General features: G+C 59.5%; 1 protein-coding gene across 1 annotated transcript; it reads left to right on the forward strand.

The window, feature by feature from the left end:
* The first annotated feature begins 1,014 nt into the window (after window positions 1-1,014).
* Window positions 1,015-22,007, forward strand: CUEDC1 (CUE domain containing 1). The gene is made up of 11 exons (XM_066563434.1): window positions 1,015-1,110; window positions 12,487-12,948; window positions 13,441-13,568; window positions 14,548-14,665; window positions 16,025-16,193; window positions 16,747-16,830; window positions 17,628-17,717; window positions 18,144-18,237; window positions 18,387-18,445; window positions 18,739-18,809; window positions 19,014-22,007. The coding sequence occupies exons 2-10, from the start codon at window positions 12,658-12,660 to the stop codon at window positions 18,804-18,806; spliced, it is 1,101 nt and encodes a 366-aa protein (XP_066419531.1). The 5' UTR covers window positions 1,015-1,110; window positions 12,487-12,657; the 3' UTR covers window positions 18,807-18,809; window positions 19,014-22,007.
* Window positions 22,008-22,184: the final 177 nt, after the last annotated feature.

Here is a 22,184-nt window from a genome sequence, read left to right on the forward strand (position 1 = left end):
GTCAGCATGAAGAGCTGTCCTGTGAGAGCTCTGGACCATCCCACACCTGTGCTCGGGCTCCAGCAGCCATAGCCGTACACCTGAGCAGTCTCTGGCTGTGGCAGGGTGCTGTGGGAAGCCGTGGTGCTCAGCAGTGTGGAGTTCTTCCTGCAGCATGTCTGGAAGGTTTGGAGAGCCCGGAGGGAAGTGGAGGCTCTGAGCTGCTGCTGCTCACAGTCTCGCTCTGGTCTCTGTGGAACGGGAAGTGTCTGCCCTGTGTAAACGGGCTCCTGTAATTTGTAAGAGGAGATCGCTTCCCGTCCCAAGCTGTCAGCCAGAGCGTGCGATACAGGGACGGCTGTTTTCTGTCTGCTCCCAGTGATGCTGGCTTATAACCCAGCTGGGATGTTCAGCTGTGGGGCAGCAGGGCTGTCTCCCCTTCCTTACCACGAGACTGGAGCTCCAGGCTCCAGAAGCCTGGGACTTTCCAAAGGTGTGGAAGAGGCTGAGAACCAGCCTAGAAATCTGGGATGGATCCATCCATCCATCCATCCATCCATCCATCCATCCATCCATCCATCCATCCATCCATCCATCCATCCATCCATCATCCATCCTCGAGATGCTGCTCCCTCCACACACTAACCCCCAGGCCACTCAGGTCCGGAGGTGTTGACCCCATGGCTGGAGGTGCTGCAGAACCCTGGAGACATTGGAGGGACCCCGAGATCCCCAGGACCCCGTCAGGGCTCTCTCACCTCGGGGAGCGGCGGGGCCCGGGCGGTGCCGCCCCTCGATGCCCCGGCCCGGCCGAATCGAGCTGCGCGCTCCCCACGGGGGGACGCCCCGGTCCCGAGGGACACTCCGGTCCCGAGGGACAGCCCGGTCCCGCGGGCCCCGCACGCCCCCCGCCCCCGCAGCCTCTCGGCGCGGCCCCGCTCCCCGCGCCCCCCCGGCCCGGCCCGGCCCGGCCCCGGCCCCGGCCCCGGCCCCGCCGCGCCGCCCCCCGCTGCCGGGCACGGCCGCCCCCGCCCGCCCGCCACGTACGTCTCCCGTCCCGGCTCCTTTCCATGGTTCCCGGCGTGACTGGAGCCGCCCGCCGCCGCCCCCGCAGCGCGGCGCCGACCGCCGGTAAGGGGGGGCGGGCCGGGGCTCTTTGTGCGCCGGGCCGGGCCGGGTCGGGCCGGGCTGGGGCGGGCGGTGCCGCTCGGCCTGCGCGGGTCGGGCCCGGAGCCGCGCGGGCCCCGCCGGGGCTGGGGAGAGCGGGGCCGCCGCCGGCTCGGCCTCTACCGGGGCCCGGGCGGAGTGGCGGCGGCGGGGCCGGGGTCGGGGCCGGGGCCGGGGCCGGGGCCGCGCCTGTTGCGGCCGCTCGGCCGCCGCTCCGGAGCCGGGCCGGAGCCGAGCGCTGGGGGCCGCAGCCCCGGCACGGCCCCGCCGCTGCTCCGGCTGCTCGGCTCTGCCGCGGGCCTGCGCGGGGCCCCGCGCCCGCCGCGCTCCGGAGGGTCCCGCGTGCGGAGCCCACGGGGCGGCCGAGCCCACCGGGCGGTGTGGGGCCAAGGGTGCCGTCCATGTGGGCCAGGGGCCATCCCCCGTGGGCCGAGGGCCGTCCCCGTATGTGGGCAAGGGCCGTCCCGCGTGGGGCCGGGCGCGGGCAGGCAGGCTCGGCCTGGGGCAGGACCCGCGTCCCGCTCAGCCCCGGAGCATCGCCGGTCCCCGAGCGCGACCCCTCCGTGCCACTGGGGCTTTGGATTTAGTGCCCTCCTGCTGCTGGACATCGTCCCTGTGCCCCGTGCCGCGTTCATGGAGCAGCACACCTCACACCCCGCCATCCCCGCCCGGTGGGCATCACTTGGTGCAGGAATTGGCGGGGCCCTGGTGTGCCACAGCCGTGGTGGTCACCTCCTGGTGACCAGGGTCACTTGTGAGCTCCTGAGCGGGTGCCCAGCTCAGCCACACCTGTCACCCTCCTTAAGGATGGAGCAGCACCATCCCACCAGGCTGATCCTCACCTGGGGTTCCTGTCCAGGGCTGAAATTGCTGCCAGGGCGCTGTGGGCAGACAGTGATGGAGAAGGAGTCAAGTGCAAGTCACGGCTCAAAGCAGTGCTCTCCTGCTCCGTCTGTCTGTCAGGCGGGTTGGAAAGGCTCTTTTTTATTATTTTCTTAAAAAGCAGTGGAGTCGCACCTCCTCCTCACACCTCCTCCTGCTGCTGCCACTGACAACAAACACGGGGGCTGGAGCCGTAAGGATTTCCAGGGGAGAACCACCATCCCGGGCTGACCCCCGAGGCTGCTGCTGGGGCTTGGCTGGCGGGGCTGCCCTGTGGCTGGGGAAGCTGTGGCTTTCCTCACATCCTCCTCCTCCTCCTCCATCGCTAAGAACACAGGCTGGAGCGGCATCTGCTGCGCTGAGAAGCTTTTTGTGGTTTTCACAGAGGTTTTCCTGTGGAAGTGCTCGGCAGGAGTGCAGCATTGGGGCAATGAGACCCCAGGGAGCTCTGTGGGAGCGCAGATTGCCCTGGTGCTGCTGCTGGGGTGCTGGGAAGCTTTTGCTGCTCGTCGTGGCAGAGGAGCCCCTGCCATCAGCTCTGGTAGCCGTGCACCTGAGGCCTTTCCCCCCGTGTTATCCAGCCACGCCGTGGTGAGGCTGTGCCTGATGCTGGCAGAGCTTTGTGCACCAACCCCCGGCTGTCCACAGCCCTGGTGTCAGAGCCTCTGACAGCCAAAATTATTTCTGCCAAAGGTGCCCATCCTCTTCCCAGTCACAGAGTTCCTGGGAAGGTGTGAACTTTTCCAGCATTTTATCAAAAAAGAGCTTTTAAATGAGAAGGAAATTAACAAAACCTGCCGACACCTGCCGGTGTTGGTGGCGTGGCTGCGGGGCTTTGCTGTGGCACCAGAGCTGTGGCGCCCTGAGCCCTGGGGAGCAGCACAGCCTGACAGGGGTGCTGGAGCTTTTCTGCCTGCAGCAACACCCTCTGCAGGGCACAGATGCTGGCATTGGGAGTGGGAGAGCCAGGAGGGGATCAGAGCGTCATTCATAGTCAAGAGTCTGTGTCCTGAGGGTGAAATCCCAGGTGGGACGTGTGGGAAGGGGGCTCTGCCCTAAGCCTGGGGATGAGCTCACCTGTGGTCAGAGCTGGGAGGCTTTGGGCAGCACAAGGTGACAGTGATGATAATTGATAACTGTAAAATAAGAAAAAACCTTGAAATAATAGCACAGAGATGGGTTCCTCTCTTGTTGTGGTGGCAGCATCTCTGCCACCATGACCAGGGTGGTGGAGGGACATTGGCTGGAGCCTCTCCCCTGCTCGGTGGCACTGGGCTTGCAGCTGTGGTGTAAGGACCGGCTTTTCCCGGCTCTGTTTTGCCTGTCCTGCCGAGTCCCAGGGCCAGCACGGGAGCTGGATGGGCACAGCAGCGACCCAGACGGTCCCTGAATAGAGTGGGAAGCTGGAAGGAGAAAGCAACCCACCCAGCTGGGTGGAAAGCTGGCTGAAAACAACAGGAAATGAGAACAGGGGGAACATCTGGGTCCAGCTCTTGCACCACTTCCGACGGGCGCGGAGCAGCCGCTGCCTCCGGGCCACAGCGGCCGCGGCTCCGCTCCTCCGGGTGTCCCCGGGGCTGGAACCGCCTGTCCCAGCCCATCGGCCACAGCCACCCCGTCCCCTGGCCCGGGGCTGCCGGGGGGGACAGGCTGCGGTGCCCCGGCCCGCCCCGCCGGCCGCCTTTGATGCGGGTGAGTGGCAGGGCCATTGTGGCCTCTTTGTGCCTCCCTCGGTGCTCCAGGTCTGCACAAAACCTGCCATGGAAACCAGAGCCAGCCGCTGCCCCAGGAAACCCGCAGGCGCAATTAGGAAATGCAAATAGGAATGCAAATTCCTGCCTCGCCTTCCAGGGCTCGCAAAGTCGCCCCTGGGCCACCGATGTGCCCAGGCCACTGATGTGCCCGGGCCACTGATGTGCCCGGGCCACTCGAGTCCCCACCTGTGGGGATGGGGAAGGTGTCAGAGCGGGGCCAGGCAGGCAGAGAGAGCTGCAGGGAGCTGCTCTTGGGGTGCCTCAGGCCCTTTTCCTGTCTCCCCACGCTCGCTCGGTGGTGGCAGGACCGGGGCATCTCGTGCTGAGCAGTGACTCATAGGTGACAATATGACATTGACATTTTTTCCATCCTCTCTGTTGCCCAGCGACAAACAAACAACAAGTGTGTCTTCAAAGGCACAGTAGCTGCCTTGCAGGGCCTGTCCCAGTCCCCTGCGCCCAGGGGCTGTTTTGGGGAGGTAGAAGTGTTCCACAGCCCTGCTTGGAGGGTGTGAGCCTGGCAGAGGCAAGGCAGGCTGCCCACTCGGCAGCGAGGACCCTGCACCAAAGCACACTGAGAATAGATGGGAAAGGAGATAAAATCCACCCACAGATAGCTCCAGGAAGAACAAACTCTCCAGGTCCTCCTTTCTAGGTGGCATTTGTGAACACTGGAGATGCTGGCTGTGCCTGGGGTCCCCAGAGCAGTGTGTGTGTGGGTGGAATGGGGATAATGGGCTGGGGAGGATGGGCAGTGGAGCAGTTAAGGGTGGATGCTGATCTGAGCCATTCCCCTCCCTGGAAGGAAGCAGTAAGGTTTTCTTTTCCATCTGCTGGAGGAGCCGTAACTCAGAGCCAGGAGCAGAGATTGGCGTGTGGAGGGCATCATCCACAGCAGTGATCCGTGTGGGGAATGGCAGATCCTCTACGCCCTGATCTGGGCCTAATCTACAGCTGTGCCACTTAAAACCAGCCCTTGTTGATGGCTTTTATTTTTCCAAGCTACAGCCCCTGGGTGCTCTCCTGTTGGCGGCTGGAGTGGTGTGGGATGTGCATCCCCATTAGTGGTACGTTTTTCCAGCCCCAGCCTGCTTTTATTGCTGGGAAATGAGCTCTGACTCCTGGAAGTGGTATTTCTTCCTTCTGCCTGACAGCTGGTCGATCCCTGGCCTCGCTCTCCCTTCCCCAGGGAAGGCACACGCCGATGGGCACACAAACACTGCAGAGGGAGCCTGGCCCCTGTCCTTGGCTCAGGAAAGCAGGGCTGAGCAGGGGAAAACAGGGAGATCATCTCCAGCAAATGCAGAGAACAGTCCTGGAGCTCGGCTGGTGGGGATGGGGTCAGTCTTTGGGGAGGATTCCCAGCTCCTGGAGCCTAAACTGTTCCTTCTAAAATCCTTGTGCCTTTTACCCTCCCTGGCTGCTGATTGCCACAATCGGTGCAAATCAGCTGGGATGGGGTGTACCTGAATTAGTCATGCAAACTTAAAATTAGTGAAAGAGAGACAAGAAGAGTTTTGAAGAAGAACGTGACCCATTGTGGGGGCTGGGCCCAGCACGTGGCTGTTGGCAAAAGGGGGCAACAAGCAGAGCCACTGCTAGGGGGCTCTGGGTCCCTTTGCCAGCCAGAACTGGGCTGGCACAGGAATGACTCTGCTGCTGAGGAGACTGAGAGCTTCTCTGAGCCTTGGCCTGGCTTCAAATCCAGGTTAGTGTCCCGTGTAATTTCTGTGCTGTGCTGCGATGGAGCAAACCCAGCGTTCCTCCTTCCAGGGCTTTTCTCCGCCCCACAGTCCGGGTTGTGCCGGGATGGAGCAGCCTGTGCTGGCTGGCAGGAGGGGGCTGACGTAGGGCCTTCATTAAATACCTGTCCCTGGTGAGGTGTAGCCTTTCAAGCAGGTTCTCCTGTGCCGAGCAATGTCACCCAGCAGGAGGGAGGACAAAAGCCTGGTGCAATTACAGTGTGACACTGTGTCCCAGGACAGCGAGGGGACGCAGCTCTGGACTGTTGGCTCGGCACTTTCCTGGGGTAGCTTGCATCCACCATATGGCTCAGTGACTCATGAAAAAACCCTCCTCTGTTTGTGTTTCATTAGTCCCCTTCTTCCCTGGCTCTTGGTGAGCGTGCTGCTGAGAGGCTCTGTGCATGAGCTGGGCTGTGGCTGGTCCTGCCCTCAGGCTCATCCTGGGTGTCAGGGATGGATGGGTGACCACAGGGTGGCTAGTGCATGGCAGGTGGACGTCAGGCAGTGACACTTTGTGCCCTCTATTACTGCTGTGGTGCAAGGGGCTGGGATGGGGAAAGCGAGGGGGGAATCCCTCCTCCTCCTCTCCGTGGGGACCCCTGAGGCTGTGGATGTGGTGAGGGAGGTGCAGGACCTTCCCACCACACACATGGCATGGAAACCCAGCGCCTTTCATCCTCCCTGGCTGTGGTTTGGTCCCCGAGGGAAGGGGGATCACAGCAGCCGCTCTGTGATCACCTTTAAATCTTCTCAGCAGCCCCTCTGGCCAGGGGCCTGTCCTGGTGAATAATTCACCGTGTGCTGGCAGGGAGAGTTTTACTCCACTAATTTTGTTTCCATAGAAACTCATGCGGTCTGTGCTCCAGAGCTCCGGGTGAATCAATACGGGATTTTTCCTCTGCGCACTGAGCGACGGCCCTTAAACCCTGATGGCAGGAGAGCAGCCCCCAGAGAGGCTGGAGGCTGGGCCTGCTCTGCACAGCCTGTCCCTGCCTGTCCCTGCCTGTGCCTGCCTCTGTGGGATGCCCAGGGCCAAATCCTGCAGAGATGCTCTGCACCAGCCCGGGGCAGGGTCAGCCCAGTCCATCCCAGTCCATTCCAGTCCATTCCAGTATGTTCCTGCTATGCAGAGAGATGGAGGGGAAGGTCTGCCTCAACTCTTTCTCCCTTTTTCCCTCCTATCCTTTAATTTCTGTGACCTTTGGCCTATAATGGCAAATTAGCCACACTAATTATCCAGGGAGCGGGGTTGGCCCTGCCCCCAGCCTGGTTCATGTTCCCCCCCTCCCCTTTATTACTCACTGCCCAAACCTAACCCAAAAATTGCCCTGCAGCGAGTCCTCCACAGGCCCTGAGCCCAATCCCCAGGGAATGCCACACACCTTTGTGTCCGCAGGAATTTTTATTTTCTTTCATTCCCAGCTGCTTCCCAGCTTTTGTGCCGAGCTGGGAGCACAAAGGGAGGAGAGGGATAAGCAGTTACAGACGGGTTTGTGTGACATATGGCAAGAGGGCTTTGTGCAGCGGCTCTGGAGGGACAACAGCGGGCACAGGGTGCCTGAGCTTCCCTCCTGCCAGCCTCAGCATGGGTAAACTGAGGCAGGAGGCTGGGGATGGGCAGGGGCTGTCCCGTGGGATGGAGGCAGCGCTGGATCCCGCTCGTGTGCGCCGTTCCAGAGCTCTGAGCTGATGGTTCAGCTGGGCCCTGTGTGTTTGATGTCGGCGGTGAAAGCCAGGGGAGGAAAGGTCACCGACACCGGCCACCTCCTGCAATAATCTTATATCAGCCCCTCTGCTTTGGGCAGCCTCGTGGATCTAATTTATTACACGTTGATGCAAGGTGGAGTTGAAGAGAGTCGCAGTTAAACCGTACAAAGGGATGCCGGGTCACTTTAATCGCTCACACTTGCTTGACCTATTTTTTTTTTTTAATCCTTTCCTGGAAACCTTATTTCATGTTTGAATTCCCTCAACTATTTTAGGAATGTCGTCCTACCAAGATCAAATTACCTTCAATGAAACCAGTGCAAGGCGGCCTCGCAAGGCAGGCGACTTTTGGATGAGGATCCAGTGCTGCCTCATTAATGTGGGCTTAGTTTGGGGCGGGGGCTGCGGTCCTGCTGCAGAAAACGTGTGAAAGCCAAGGCGGGGATTAGCGCTGCACAATGCCGAGGGGCAGGGGGTGGCTCTGCCTGGCTTGGCACGGAGGCCTGGGGCACCAGGATCCTGCTGCACCCCGGCGCTGGCAGGGGAAGGTGGGTGCAGGGGTGCAGCCCTGCCTGGCTCTCAGCTCGGAGCGTCCCCCCGGGTTTTAGCAGGGTGTTGGTGGTTTAGGAGCCAGCTGGGTGCTGTGGAGGGCCACATCACAAAGGGCTCCCATAAATCTGTCCTGAGGGAGGGCACCCGGCTCTGGTGGGAGAGCAGTGGGTGCCCCGAGGCAGCAGCTGCTTCCCTTACAGTGGATGGATCCCGAGTGTTCAGGGTGCTGCAGTGTCCAGGGCTCCCAGTAAAGCAGGAGATCACCTGGGCAGGGATTGGGATCACTCCGTGGCTCTCCCGGTTCCTCTGCACTTGCCCTCAGGGCCAGGAGGGGAATTTCCTGTTGCAGAGAGGTTGGTGCTGCACAGGTTCCCAAGCAGGGCTTACTTGTGCTCGCCTCCCTGATTGCTTTTGCTTTTGAAAAGGGCTTAAACCCAGCCATTTTAATACTCGGGTAGAACAAGAATTAAAGGAGATCCTCAGGTGCTTATTTGTTTCCATGAAAAAGGATTTGCTGGGAGCAATTTTCCCAGGCTGTGGGCCCAGGAGGGGTGCACAGCATCCCCTGAGGCAGAGAGGAAGGTGACAAGGGGATTTAGGAGACACTGGTAGGGGCCCATCCTGCACATCCTTGGCATGTTTGGTGATAGAGAACAGCATAATTTCTGTTCCTGATCATACACTTTTCATCCCAATTTCAGTCCTATTACAGTCACACCTGCAGCTGCTGAGCAGTCACATTCCCAGACTTCTCGTTCCCACACTGAGCAGTCCCCTTGCAGGGGCCTGGCTGCAGCAGAACTCAGCACATCTGCTCTGGACAGAGCCACTACTTCTGCTTTAACATCCTTGAGTTTCGAGACTTCTTCCAAGAGTCTTCCCTCCAGGAACCGGGGGAGTTGTCAGCCCTTTTCTCCAAATAATCCTGTGCATGGAAATGCTTCTGCACGTCTGTTGTGCATCCCCAGCTGAGGCACCACAGGCCTGGGCTTGCAGCCACCACGGGATGAGTGCCCTGAGGGCTGGGGAGTGTGGGGCTGGGGCCCCTGCCCTCGGTGGTGTCACCCCATCCTGGCTGCACAGGGGGTCCCAGTTCCAGTGTGTTTTCAGGGGGATCCATGAGCACAGCGTGGCAGTAGCAGGGGAGAAGGGGCTGGGCAGTGTTTGAGCAATCCCATCTGCTGTCTGAGCCGCAGCAGACACTGGGGAAGGGAATATGCTGGTCTGCACTCGGTGCCAAGGCTGTTGTTCCCTGAGCAGGGAGGGCTGTGAGCCATCAGCCCCGGTGCTTTTCCAGCTGCTGGCTCTCCTGTGGGGCTGTGCTCTGCGCCGAGCAACTGCTGCTCCCAGCACCACATTCCCGGTCTGACCCACCCCCGGGATTATCCAGCTGCTCTTCCCGGGCAGCTGAGGCCAGCAGCCTCTCCAGAGCTTCCCCTGGGGCCGTCCCTCCATGGAAAAGCCCATTTTTGGGAGGTACAGAGTGCCGTGCCCAGGCAGGATGCCAGGGGCACAGGAGGATGTTCCTGCCAGGCTGTGAGCATTATCCCTCCCCAGGAGCCTGACTGAGGCCTTCTCCTGGCTCTGCTCTCGTCCTTGGCTCTGGCAAGGCTGGCTCTGAATTGTGCAAGTCACTGGCAGCCTGGGTGGCAGAGGGTGATGCCCTGGGCTGGCAGGGGGGAGCTGCCCCCCAAGGCCAGCTTGTGTTTGGTTGTATTTTATGGGTTGGAGTGGTGAGCCAAGGGCAGGGGCTGCAGCCAAAGGTGTGCCAGTGCCTGAGCACAGTGTGCACTGAGACAGCAGTCGTGTGGGAAAGCGTCCTGTGCTCTCCTGGCTGCGCAGTGACACAAACCAGCATTTCCAGTGCCAGCCCTGTCCCAGCATGTGGAGGCACTTGGATAAAAGCTGGTGTGGATGTGGCATTGTGGCAGCCCTTCCTACCCCATTGCTGGCTCTGTGACCTGTGGGATGGGGACACGCAGAGCAGGAGCTTGCAAAGCCTTTAAGCTCCTCCTGTGATGGGTGCAGCAGAAGGGCGAAGGATTATGCCTGTGCCTGGGTTTGGAGGATGAATAACAGCATTCAGGGTCCTTCTGCAGAGAGCAGGGCAGGAGCTGTTGTCAGGCAGGAGAAAGGTTGGTCAGGCAGCAGCCAAGGAGTCATCCCAGGCTGGTTCTGCACGGGGGACAGGAGGGCAGAGGGGCCCAGCCCGTGCCCTGAGTGCCTGTGCCCTCGTGGGCTGCAGGAACAGCCAACTTCTTCTTTCCTTTTTGGGAAATCCAAAGGATTTTGCTTTTCCTGGCATCTCCCCAGCCCCTCACTGACATCACAGAAATAAGGGTGAGGAACCTGCTGAGCCCCTTCCCCGGCCGCCCCCGGGGTCCTGCTGCCCTCCCCGCTGCTCACCTGAGCGCTGCTGCAGCCGGCAGGAGCTGGGGAGGAGCTCAGGATCCAGGTACCTGTTGGTCCTTGAAATCAGCTCCTGCCAACAGCGCCACTCGCTTTTCCCTGGATTTTAACTCATGCTGATGGAGTGATTTGCATTTCTTTGGATTAGCAGCAGGACTTTGAAAAATGGGTTTAAAAGCCTTCAGGGCATGTGAACTGCCCTGGTCTGTGTGGCCCCTGCCAGCCCCGAATTCCTGGGGTGTATCTCAGGGCAGGGAAGGTCTTAACACATTCCCTCGGGACTCTTTGAAGCCAGATGTGCAGCGGAGCCTTTCTGGTGTAAAATATCTTGCCCCCATCCCTAATTTTCGTTCATTTTCTGACCAGATGATTTCCATGGCTCAGCACGTGTCTGTGCTCAGTGCCACTCTCCAGCACTTCCAGGGAGCTGTCCCAGACTCTGCAGTGTTGACTAACACCTCCCCTGAGTTGGTGTTGGCAACGGGGGATTGCCAGTGCTTGGCACAGCCCTCTTGGTTACAGGGAAGCCTTTGAATACACATTCAAAGGTCAAATGCTGGGAGACAAAGATTCCCCAGCCCAGGTACTTGGGTTACTTTATGGAGATCTGGAGAATTCCAGCCTGACTTTGGGGGGTTATTGTGCTGTTTCAGGTTTATGGGCTGGCACAGCATTGCTGAGCCAATGGTTCTGCACAGAAACTCTCATCTCCATCCGTGGATTGTGCCTGTGTGTGTGTATCCAGGATAAGCTGTGTTCCCGTGGGTGTCCAGGCTCTCGGAGTAGCCAAATCTTGTAAGGAGGTGTGTACCCTGTGAATGTGTTACAACTCAATTTAATACGTGACTAAACCAGCCATGCAATATTGCAATTAAAGTATAATTCCAGAGGTGTGAACAATGCTGGCTCTTGGCTGGAGTGAGTCAGGGGAGCGGAGGAGGAAGCGAGCAGCAGTGTTTTATTAATTGACTCCAGTGGATTTATTTGTCCTCAGCGAATAGAGCCAGGCAGAGCTGTCGGAATTGTTCCTGCTCTGCTCCACGCCTGGCTCCTGGCAGGCTGATCCTGGGGACTGACAGTTGCTGGGATGGAGACAGTTCCTGGCTGAGTGACCAGTTAAATGGGCATTATTAGTGAGCAGGAGTGAGCTGGGGGCTCCTGGTGCTGTTTGGAAATGGCCCCTCGTGCCCGACAGTGATGCTGCTGCTGCTTTTCCCTGTGTCCTGTCCTGCCTGGGAGCAAATGCCATGGGAAGATGGCATGGATGGCCCCTGGCACCTGCTCAGCCCAGGAACCAAGGTGCAGTGACTGGTGTATCCAAATGGAAATGCTTCCAGGATTACAGAAAAGCCAGGAAAGGAGAGCAGAGTGTGCCTGGAGCAGGAATCATCCCTCTGATTCCTCTGGTACCAGAGCAGCGCTGTCCCTGGGGATGAAGGTGGGGGTAAATTAGTAGTGGGGCAAAAAGTGAATTTCTCCCCGAGCTCCTGCTGAGTTCCCCATGTATTGCAAGTGTGTTTTGTTCTCAGCAGCCTCTGGAAGCCCCTTGGAGCAGCCTGGGGCTGTGGCTGTCATACATGGTCTTGCTGGGCAGGGAAGAGCCCAGGTGACCTTCAGAGGTGACTGCTCCTCTTAATGGCTTGGAATCTGATTATACCATTTCACTAAAAAATGTGCTTGGCACGTTCTTCTGCATTAAATACCATTTAGGGACAGTTATCCTGAACTCTCTGCCTGCCGCTTAGGAAAAAGCTTTTGAAAATGATATTATGGATCAAAAGTGTTCCTGGGGTAATTCTGTTTCAAACAGTGGAGTTAATCCAGAACTGAATTTGGCCCTGCATTTTCAAACGAGAAGCAGTAGCTGTATAATCTGTTTATGGTTTTAAAGTGAATGTTAATCTTGGATTTGGTAGCTTTTCCAAAAGGTCGATTTGCCGTGCTGCAGAGCGTTTCAGCCCCCTGCCCTGACACTCTCTGAGCCGACTCCATGTTTTATTTTAAAGAGTGATTTTACTGTGTTTATAAATACATGTCAAACCTGGAAACGTTAAATCTGGGCAGTGGAAGTAATGCCATTTTTCTTGCCTTGCATTTTGTGGTACAGCTCCTGGCACGGCATGTCCAGGCTCCAGCATTCCGGGCCTGCTGCAGGGATGGCTCAGTCCCACGAGGATGCGGTGGGATGGGTGGAACTGAACAGAATGTGCCCTGCTGAGACAGGGGAGCCTCTGGGTGCTGTCCCCTGGCGTCTGTGTCCCCTGGTGACTGTGTCCGTGTCCCCTCCGCAGGTGGGAGGATGCAGCCGTGTGCCGGGGGCTGACGCGCGGAGCCGCCGGCCGCGGGGAGCGGGACCCCCGCCGCCCACCCATGGTCCCGGCTGGCAGCCGGGGCAGCCCCCGGTGAGGAGGGGCACGGGCACAGCCGGGAGCGCGGGCACGGAGCCCCGCAGCCGCCCCGCCATGACGAGCCTCTTCCGCCGGAGCAGCAGCAACGGCGGCTCCCGCGGCGGCTCCTCCGCCCAGGAGCTCAACAACAGCCGCCCCGCCAGGCAGGTGCGGCGCCTGGAGTTCAACCAGGCCATGGAGGACTTCAAGACCATGTTCCCCAACATGGACTACGACATCATCGAGTGCGTCTTGAGGGCCAACAACGGCGCCGTGGACGCCACCATCGACCAGCTCCTGCAGATGAACCTGGACGGCAGCGGCTGCGACGACAGCTCGGACTCGGAGGACAGCATCCCCCCTGAGGTAACTGCCTGGGCTCCCCTCCGTGGGCTCTGCCTTCCACAGCTGGGTCACGTCAGTCTCATCCTGCCTCCTCCTGCCCGGGCACGGTGCTACTCAACTGCTGCAGGCAGAGGTTTGAGTGCCCAGATCAGCTGGGCTGCTGCACCAGGGGTTGGCTTGGGCAGTGCTTCAGGCTCAAGCTAAGTGTTCTACCCACCCTCACTCACCCCAAAACCCAACAGAGACCCTTCTGCTGCTGTCAGAGAGACTCCCTGGGGCTGTGTGCACCAAGGGTAGGCTCAGCCACCCTCTTCCCTTGAAAGCAGTACGTCCAAACTCCACCAAACTCCAAACTCCACCAAACCCCCCCCCGGGTGCAGTGCCAGCAAGTTGCCCCATCCTCTGCAGCAGCATTCAGCCTGTGCCATCCCTGTTTTGCTGCTGCACATGGGGCTCTGGCCCACTGGGGAGCATTTCCCTGTCCTGCCCTCACCCCCTCCTCTCACCCTGCAGATCTTGGAGCGGACCCTGGAGCCAGACAGCTCGGACGAGGAGCCCCCTCCTGTGTACTCCCCTCCTGCCTACGAGAGCCAGGCCTTGGGCAGCCGCTACCCCCGCGCCCCACCCACGCCCCCGCCCAGGTGAGCCCCAGCCCCGCACAGCTCCTGCCCCTGGGGCACCCTGTGCCAGCACCTGGGGTCAGGCTGTGCTCCTGGGGCACGCTGTGCCAGCACCTGGGGTCAGGCTGTGCTCCTGGGGCACCCTGTGCCAGCGCACGGGATCAGGCTGTGCTCCTGGGGCACCCTGTGCCAGCACCTGGGGTCAGGCTGTGCTCCTGGGGCACCCTGTGTGGGTCAGGCTGTGCTCCTGGGGCACCCTGTGCCAGCACACGGGGTCAGGCTGTGGCAGCTGGCCCTGGCACGGCTGTCTGGCCCTGCTCCTTATAGAGTCCAGTGAGACAAAGCCAAGGGAGATGAATGAAGCTCACAGCTGGCTCAAAAATCCCTGTGAGGGTCTAAGCCACCAACAGCTGAGGGGCCGGAAAGCCGCCCCAGCAGTGTGTGGAATGGCAAAAATCAGCTCGGGGGCGGGGAGCACTCACTGCTGCTGCTGCTGCTGGAAAACACCAGGTGCTGGGCCAGCCCCACCCGGCTGCTCACCACACACCTCGGCTGGCTCACTTGGCCCCTGGCAGCCCCGCTCTGGCTGTAGCTGTGGGACAGCAAGGGTGAGCCCTGGGCACCTCTGTGCCAGCCCCTGCCCTCTGTGCAGGCTGGGTGTGACACTGGGAGAGGGATGTTTGTCAGCTTCGTGGGCAAATCCCTGCCGTGCTGCGGCTCCACCAGGCTGGTTTTGGGAGTCTGAGGGAAACAGGGAGGAGAAGGAAAACCCAGCATGCAGAGTTGCAGGGCAGGCCTTGAAATACAGCTCCCAAATATTCCAAATGCTCTAGGAAATCTTTCACTCTCCAGAGCTGATGGTAACGTTGGAGATTCGGGGATGTGCTGGGGTTTCGTGGTTTCCAGGACTGCCTGCTGTGCCAGGCCCTGTGCCACACTGCCATGGCAGGTGTTGGTGGGTTTCTCCTCAGCAGAGGTGCTGCCTGTGCTTGCCCCACAGGACGGACGTGCCCAGCAGCGCCGTGCACTACAGGAACTGGAACCCGCCACTGCTGGGCAACCTCCCCGAGGACTTCCTGCGCATCCTGCCCCAGCAGACTGCCCCAGCTGGCACACAGGTGAGCTTGGCCACCCCTTCCAGCCTGTTCCATGGCGTGGCATGGACACCATCCCAGTGCTCAGCCTCCCTGAGCTTGCAGCATCAGCACACTGGGTACCAGCTGTGGACTGACCTGAAAGTTTGGGAGTGTGTCCTGTTCAAGAGAATGAAGGGGGCAAGGTGTGAAAGAGCTCTCAGCAAAGCTTTGATATTTTTCCTGCTTTGTCCCAGTGATTAGTGCCAGAAATGCCACTTGCCATAAGCACCTAATGTTTGCAATTATTTGAAAATCTTGCCCGCTGCTCTGGTGAGGAGCAGCAGGACCAGTAATGCTCCTAAGGAGAGCAGCACTGCCAGGGCACTTGAGGGCTGCTGCAGTGGAATTTGGGTGGGAAACCTAGTGCAAGCCAGAGGATTTGCCCCTGGGAAATCAGAGTCCACATGTGCTCCATGGCTGTTTTAAGCCACAGGGTTTGGGTGCCAGCTGCAGGGCAGGCAATGGGCAGCATCCCATGGGGAACAAGCAGCCCCAACACATGCTGGGCATCCTGCTCAGCTCCAGGCACAATTTGGGGCATCCCTCAGCCCTTTGCTAACACAGGAACCCCTAAATGGATCCAGCATCCTCCTGGCATGGAGAGGGCTGGGGGGGCTGCAGGCACCCTGCTCCTCACTCTCATTTTGTCTCCAAAGGCAGCCTGCCACGTTTTCATGAATGATTGCTCTGCAAGTTGAGCTTCACGGGCTCTATTACCTTTCTGGGAATAGGAGCGTGCCAATTCATTTGGGCTCAGGGGGAGGAGAGGAGCAGCTGCCCTTTTCTTTCCCCAGTAATTGTGTGCTTTTGCTTTTTATGGCTCTCTGGGAGCAGCTACAAATCAGATAAATATTGTAGGCAGGGATGAGGCTGTGCTGCTCCCTAGGTGTGAGGCGTGACGGGCCTCGTGCAGGGATGTTTGTCAGCAGGACACTGCAGGCTCTGCTCTCTGGAGATGGGAGATAGAGCAGCGATGCTGCTGAGACCCTTCTTGTACCTCCACACAGGTTCTGCTATGGCACAACCCCATGGCTTAAAGTTAAAAATCCCTGCCAGCCTTTGCTCTGCTGAAGGAGCTCCAGAAGTCTCCCACATGGGATGTCTGTCCCCTCTGCCCTGTCCCCGTTCCCAAGGGGCAGAGGCAGCGCTGCCCTGTTTGTCCCTTTTGCCCCGGCTGTTGGGCAGAGGAGGGAGGGCCCCCTCTGGGAGCAGCAGTCGGTGCCCGGCGGGGCTGGGCAGCTGCGGTGTCACACACAGAGGGGCACAAGGCCGAGCTCAGCCCCGGGTGCTGCTGCAGGGACCCCCGAGAGCAGCACCCAACGTTGCTGTTTGCCTCCCCAGGGCTCCCCCGGCTGCCGGCAGCCCCTGCCCCGGGGCCAGGGCTCCCTGGAGCAGGAGCGGCGCTGGAAGCAGTACCTGGAGGACGAGCGGATCGCGCTCTTCCTGCAGAACGAAGAGTTCATGAAGGAGCTCCAGAGGAACCGGGACTTCCTTCTCGCCCTGGAGAGAGGTGAAAGGCCCTTCAGAAACTTCTGCTTTTTGGGCGTGTGCCCTGCTGTGACTCTGGCTGCTGGCAGCAGTGCCCTGCCCGTGGGATCAGGGCTTGTGCTAAAGCAGAGCCAGTACAGGATGTGGCCAGGCTGGGGGCTGGTGGTCTGAGCTGCCCACACTGCTGGGCTGCTCCCTGGACTCCTGCTCTCCCCCCCATGTCCAGCCCTCTGCAGCATCTCTGGCAGAGCCCAGCAGAATCCATAGCAAGGAGCTTTGGAAATGGCCTCTGAGCCCTCCCCAGCCCTGTCAATGGTGCTTTGCAGGGTCCTGGCAGCACCGTCCCTGCAGGTGCCAGGAAAGCCACGGGTGTGCTCGTCATGTGCTTGTGCTGGGTGGGCAGTTCCTCTGCTGCTGTGGGCTCCCACCCAAGTGCTTGTGGTCGCTGTGCAGAAGCAAAGCCCCAGCTCCCTCCCTTGCCAGCAGCCACGGGGCTGTGAGGGGAGAGGGGAGCAGAGCCATGTGCTCTGCCTCCAGGGTCTGATCGAGCGGGCGCTGCGCTTTTTGTGTTTCAGATCGATTGAAATATGAGTCAAAAAAATCCAAGTCGACTGGTGTTGCTGTCAGCAACGACTTTGGTTTCTCCTCCGTATTATCAGGTAACTTCCAAGACGTATGTGAGCATTGTCTCTCCACAGCAGGATCCCCCACAGCCCTGCATTCCCATCCCTCTGGCTAGCTGCCTCCAGAGTGGCTCTGGAGGGAGGAAACTGGCTGATCCCTCCCTGCTGTCCTCCCAGCACTGAGAGGAGCTGGTGGGTCTTGGGGGTGGGTGCTCCTGCCCTCCCCATGTGGAGGTGCTCCTGCATCCTGCCTCCATCCATCCCTGCCCTCCCTGCCTGGCCTGGAGCAGAGGATTGTGCCTGGAGGCATAATGACTGTTCTGGGTAATCCTGATTAACCTCGGAGCACAGCAGCTGCCCAGAGTCAGAATTAGAGCTGGTGTGTGTCGATGGCCCCACGCGGGGTTGGGCGAGCCTGGGCAGCCTGGCAGGGCTCCAGCTGGGCTCCCAGACCTGGGGAACAGGGACATGGCTCTGGGGTCTCTGTTCCCTGACCCAGCTGGGCTTGCTCTTGATCCACTGGGTAGCATCCTCCAATACCCAGAGCACAGTCAGAGCCCGGGGGAATTTGGAGCTGCTGACCCTGGAGGGAGGTGCTGGTGCTGGGACTGAGCCCCTGTAAGGGTGTGCTGCCAGCCCGCAGCTCTGCACTGCCAGGGCTTGTGTCCCTAGAGGGTCTCCATCCACAGCCAGCCCCACCCTCATCCCACCTCCTCTCCCCACGCTGCCCTTCGCTGCTGCTGGAACTGGAAGTGATTTGTGGCAGCCCCCTCTCCAGGCAGGCAGGCAGGCAGGCAGGGAGGCACTCCCGGTGAACCGTGTTTGCCTTGCAGGTGAGGGAGCTCCCTCTGGAGCCAGCGAGGCCGGCGGGGCCGTGTCCGACGATGCCTTATTCCGAGACAAGCTCAAGCACATGGGGAAATGTGAGTGTGTGCAGCGCCCGTGCTGGCAGCCGGGCAGGCTGGAGGGGAGCTGGGAGTGGCGTGGGCAGGGGGAATGGCAGCAGCACCTGGCACTCTCCCAAACTCAGTCACAGCCTGCTTTTCCCACCACAAACTACAGCAAGGTCCTTGGGTGGCCCCCAGCTGGGCTGCAGGCACTGGGGACACTGGGAGGGGTGGGTAAGGAAGGTCATGAAAATCCCAGAAAAAGGGGAAAACATGGAGCACCTCCCACCAGGGACCGAGGTGTCCCCGTCTCCCTCTCCGAGTCTGGGCATCACCACAGGGTGTTGGGTGTGGGTGGCTCTCACACCCCCAGCCCTGCTCCTCTCCTTTCCCCTGCCTGTGGCAGCTTTGGGAGGGGTTTTTGGTTTTGGGTGAGACCCTGAGGCAGCTGCTTCCTTCCAGCCACGCGCAAGAAGCTGTTTGAACTCGCCAGAGCCTTCTCCGAGAAGACAAAGATGAGGAAATCAAAAAGAAAACACTTGTTGAAGCACCAGGTGTATCCTGAAAGGGGCTGTGGGGCAGGGGGCCTCACTCAGGGGGCTCCCCAAGGGCTCCTGTGTGGCTGGAGCGTGGGCTGGGAAGGGTGGCTGTGGTCCCTGGCCACATCCTGGCCCCACAAGTGGTTTTCCTTAGCGGAGGGTGCAGGATGGGGACAGCAGCTTCCACAGCAAATCTTCTGGATGACGTGGAAGGACATGCATATGGTAAGGAGTGCTGTGCCAGGCTGTGCTGGGTGTGCTGGGCTTGGCAGGCTGGGGCCTGTGGTGCCACATCACCCCAGGGCTGGCTCAGGTGTGAACGGCTGGCAGAAATACCCCTGTGGGCCAAAAGCCTCCATCCATGTTCTGGGATAAACTCCCCAGTCCCCCTGGGAATTCTCTCTCTGAGCAAGGAAAGCCTGCCTGGGGAAGCTGGGCTGCCTCCCCCGGGCTCCCCGTGGTGCAGGGGTGCCCCGGTGTGGAGGTGGCTGCAGCCCCCGCCTGCCTCTGCCTTTCAGATGAAGATTTCCAGGCACGGCGGCAGCAGCTCCGGGAGGAGGAGGAGACGCCGAAGGAAGGGCAGTAAACGGTGAGAGGCACCTGGGGATGGGTGATCACTTGGGTGTGCATGGCCCAGCCTGGCTGGAGGAAGAGCCGCATGCTTTAGGCTGGGCCCAGAGTGTGTCTGGGTGGGCACAAGCCCCATCAGTGGGTGCCAGGGCTGGGACAGCCCCGGCTGCTGTCACTGTGTGGCTGAGGCTGAGCACAGGCTGTTCTCTTCCCCTCCCTGCAGGTCCCAGCTCTGGGGTTTCTTGCTGGCACAGGACGTGCACGAGGCTTCATCAGGAGATGGCTGAAAAAGGAAAAACCCACCCAACAAACCACCCAGATTTTGGCTGTTCCCCCTCTGCTGCTGTACTCCTCTGAAGTACAAGTATCGAAGTGAGGCACAATGTTTTCTTACCAATGGTTTGAAAACAACTTTTCCTATCGAGAAAATCAGCCAAAAAGGAAAAAAAAAAAAAGGAAAAAGAAAAGAAAAGAGGGCAAAAGAAGAGAGGGCAGCTGCTGCGAGTGAGCGGCTGTGGAGGAGCCAGCGAGCTCGGGCTGGGGAGGGGCAGCCCCGCCTGCTCCCCGGCCGGGCGGCACGGGAGGGATGAAATGAAATCAGTCCTACTAACGAGGATCCAGTCCCACGTGGGGTCTGCCTGGCCGGAGCACTCCTGAACATATCTGTAGTGGTCTGATGTAACTTCACTCTGCGCACACCGGAACAAAAACCACGTGAGAAAGGGAAGCTAACAGCCGTTGTCTTTTATTGCTAGGAGTAATGAGCAGAGATTCAGATCAGGTAATAGTCAAATAATATAAATTGTTTATAAAGGAAAGGCCTTCTTTTCCTAGGCGTTTCACTTTGAATTAAACCTTTGCCTTCGGCATTGCTACAACTGCCTTGCTGTTGGGGAGCTTTGTGGGGCAGCACCAAGGGCTGGATTTCACACCAGTTTAACCCTCACTGCTGGAGCAGGACACGTCCCACAGGGTGGGGTGCTGGGGGTGCCTGCTCACCTCTCACTGTGGGTGAGAGCCCAAGCCAGGGGCTGGCAGGGCTGGTGGAGGTGTTTCCAGCACAGAGTTTGTGCCAGGGCCTGGGGGCACTGCTGGGTTTGGTGCGGGGCAGGAGCAGAAGCAGAGCCCCTTCCTCGTGCCCGCAGCGCCGGGATCCTGCAGCTCTCGGAGATGCTGTCAGGCTAAAAATAATTACATAAACAAATTCCTTCGCTGTGTAAGTAATGAGTGACGAGCGTAAAGTCAGAATCCGCTCCCGCCAGCACATTTTCTTCTCCTTTATCGGCACAACGCTCCCTGCCAAATGCAGGAGGTGGCTCTAGACGTGCCTGTTTCACTCCCTGCCTCCTGCCAACCAGCACAAATGTTGCAGGATTGGAGCTGTGAAGGCGGCAGACGCAGGAGCCCCAGCCATCAAACACTCACGCAACTGTTTTCCCTGCCTCTCGGCAGGGTTTGGTAACAAAAGTCCCCCTTGCAGGCGCTGGCTCCCTCAGGCTCCTCTTCAATCCCCACGGAGCCCACGTGCCTTTGAAGTGGACGCCAAGATTTGCTGCCCCGGCGGCGCTGCAGCTGCTGCACCTGTTGAGCGCTGCTGCCGTCCCCTCCAGCCGTGCTGGGGATCAGGGCATCCCCTGAGCTTCACTTTCCCTGGTTCCTGGCCAGGGGCAGGGCTGTTTCCAGGTGTCTGGGGCTGTTTCCAGGTGTCTGGGGCTGCAGGGTCTGGGTGGTGTCTCTGTAGCACAAAACTCTCCTGCAGCACCGGCGCTCAGACAAGTTCTGGGGTGCCGAGGGCCAGGGCAGGTGCCATGGGCTGGGATGCCAGCAAGCTTTGGGTTCCTAAAATCAAAGCAGCAGAATTCCCACCCCACCCAGCCCATAGCAGTTCTGGTGTCCTCTCCTTTGCTTTTGAAGGATGGAAGAGCAATCCTGAGTGGTGGCAGCACAGTGACAGGTTAGGCCACCCCAAGCCACGCTGGCTGTCCCACACCGTGGGCAGCACCCCTGCTCCTGGGGGGGTGCACAACTGTCAGCAGTGCTGCAAGGGCACAGGATGCCCCAGGCTGCCCTGCCCTGCCCAGGGTAGGATGTGGGTCTGGAGGGGTGCAAGGGGCTAAGGGGGAATCCGGGAATGGAAAATCCTTTAGTCCCTGTGTGGGATTTCCATTCTGAGAGAGCTGTGGAGAAGGAGGGGCTCCTTTCCTGCCCTCGCTGGCCTTGTGGGCCCTAAGGCTGCTGTTACTCCCTCCCAGTCCAAAGCAGCTCTGCATATTTGGAAGAAAATCAAACTTGGAAGCGGATCAGGCTGTCACCATTCCACGGCGGGCGGCGGTGCCAGCGCAGTTTCCATGAGCGCAGGAAGCACCAGCGGCTGGGAGGGGAATTCTGGAATTCTGCTCTCCCTGACCGGGAGGTGCTGCCCGAGGGCTGGGCTGGGCTGGGCTGGGTCCTGCCCTGGCAGCAGGGATGGGATGAGCTTCCCTGGGAGGTTGGCACAGGGCCACAGGCCAGTGCACTGCTGGCAGCCGGGACAAAGAGGGGGACACTGTTGCTCCTCTCAATCTGCTCGATAAGGGACACCTGGGTCACCCCTGCCAGCCAGCTGTGTGCTGGTGGAGCATCCCCAGGCCAGCAGCTGCCTCTGCTTTCTGCCTGAGCTTGTCCCCTCTGCTCCCACTGAGAGAGGGACAGCGAGGAAGGGTGGCCGGGAGCAGGGGAAGGGACAGCACAGGTGGCTCAGTGCCCAGCCCAGCTGGGGTCCTGCACCAAAGCTCCATGGCCACCCAGGCCTGGCACAGGGCTCTGGGCACAGCTCTGCCACCACCACCCCCCAACAAGCAGCCCTTAAACATCCCAGGCCAGGCACAGCCTCTGGGGGATGTCACTCTGTGGCCGTGTCAAAATATCCTGGAGGCACAAAGCATCGTTTTAATGGAGGTGGAGAGGGGTTTTTGTGTCCTGTAAAAAACAAAAATCAGGTCTGTGGAGTGGAAAGGCCACAAACCCGGCTTGGGAGCCAAAATGCGTTTCTTACATAAAAATGTACAATTCTCAGTGATGTTTGTATCATTTCTCTACAGAAAGGTTTCGAAAGAACAAAACAAACTGATCTGTGACATTTGTGAGTGTGACTATTTTAGAATTTTATTTCCATAAGTGATTTTTTTCTTAAAGATGTTTAATAGTAATTCCTATAATAAAGTCCTGTTGTACTCTTCACACTGTATATATTTTTTTAACACTGTGTATTTTTCTACTCTTTACAGGAGGAAGAAGAAACAAAGGGGGCTGGGAAGGGAAGGGGCAGCTCTAGCCCAGCTCCAGGAGATGCAAACACCCAAAATCTGACGGGGCTGAATGTGTGTCCAGTGGTTTCTCAATAACCCAGGAGCCA

The sequence above is a fragment of the Molothrus aeneus genome, chromosome 20, assembly GCF_037042795.1.
Source record: "Molothrus aeneus isolate 106 chromosome 20, BPBGC_Maene_1.0, whole genome shotgun sequence".
In the NCBI taxonomy this organism is placed as follows: Eukaryota; Metazoa; Chordata; class Aves; order Passeriformes; family Icteridae; genus Molothrus; species Molothrus aeneus.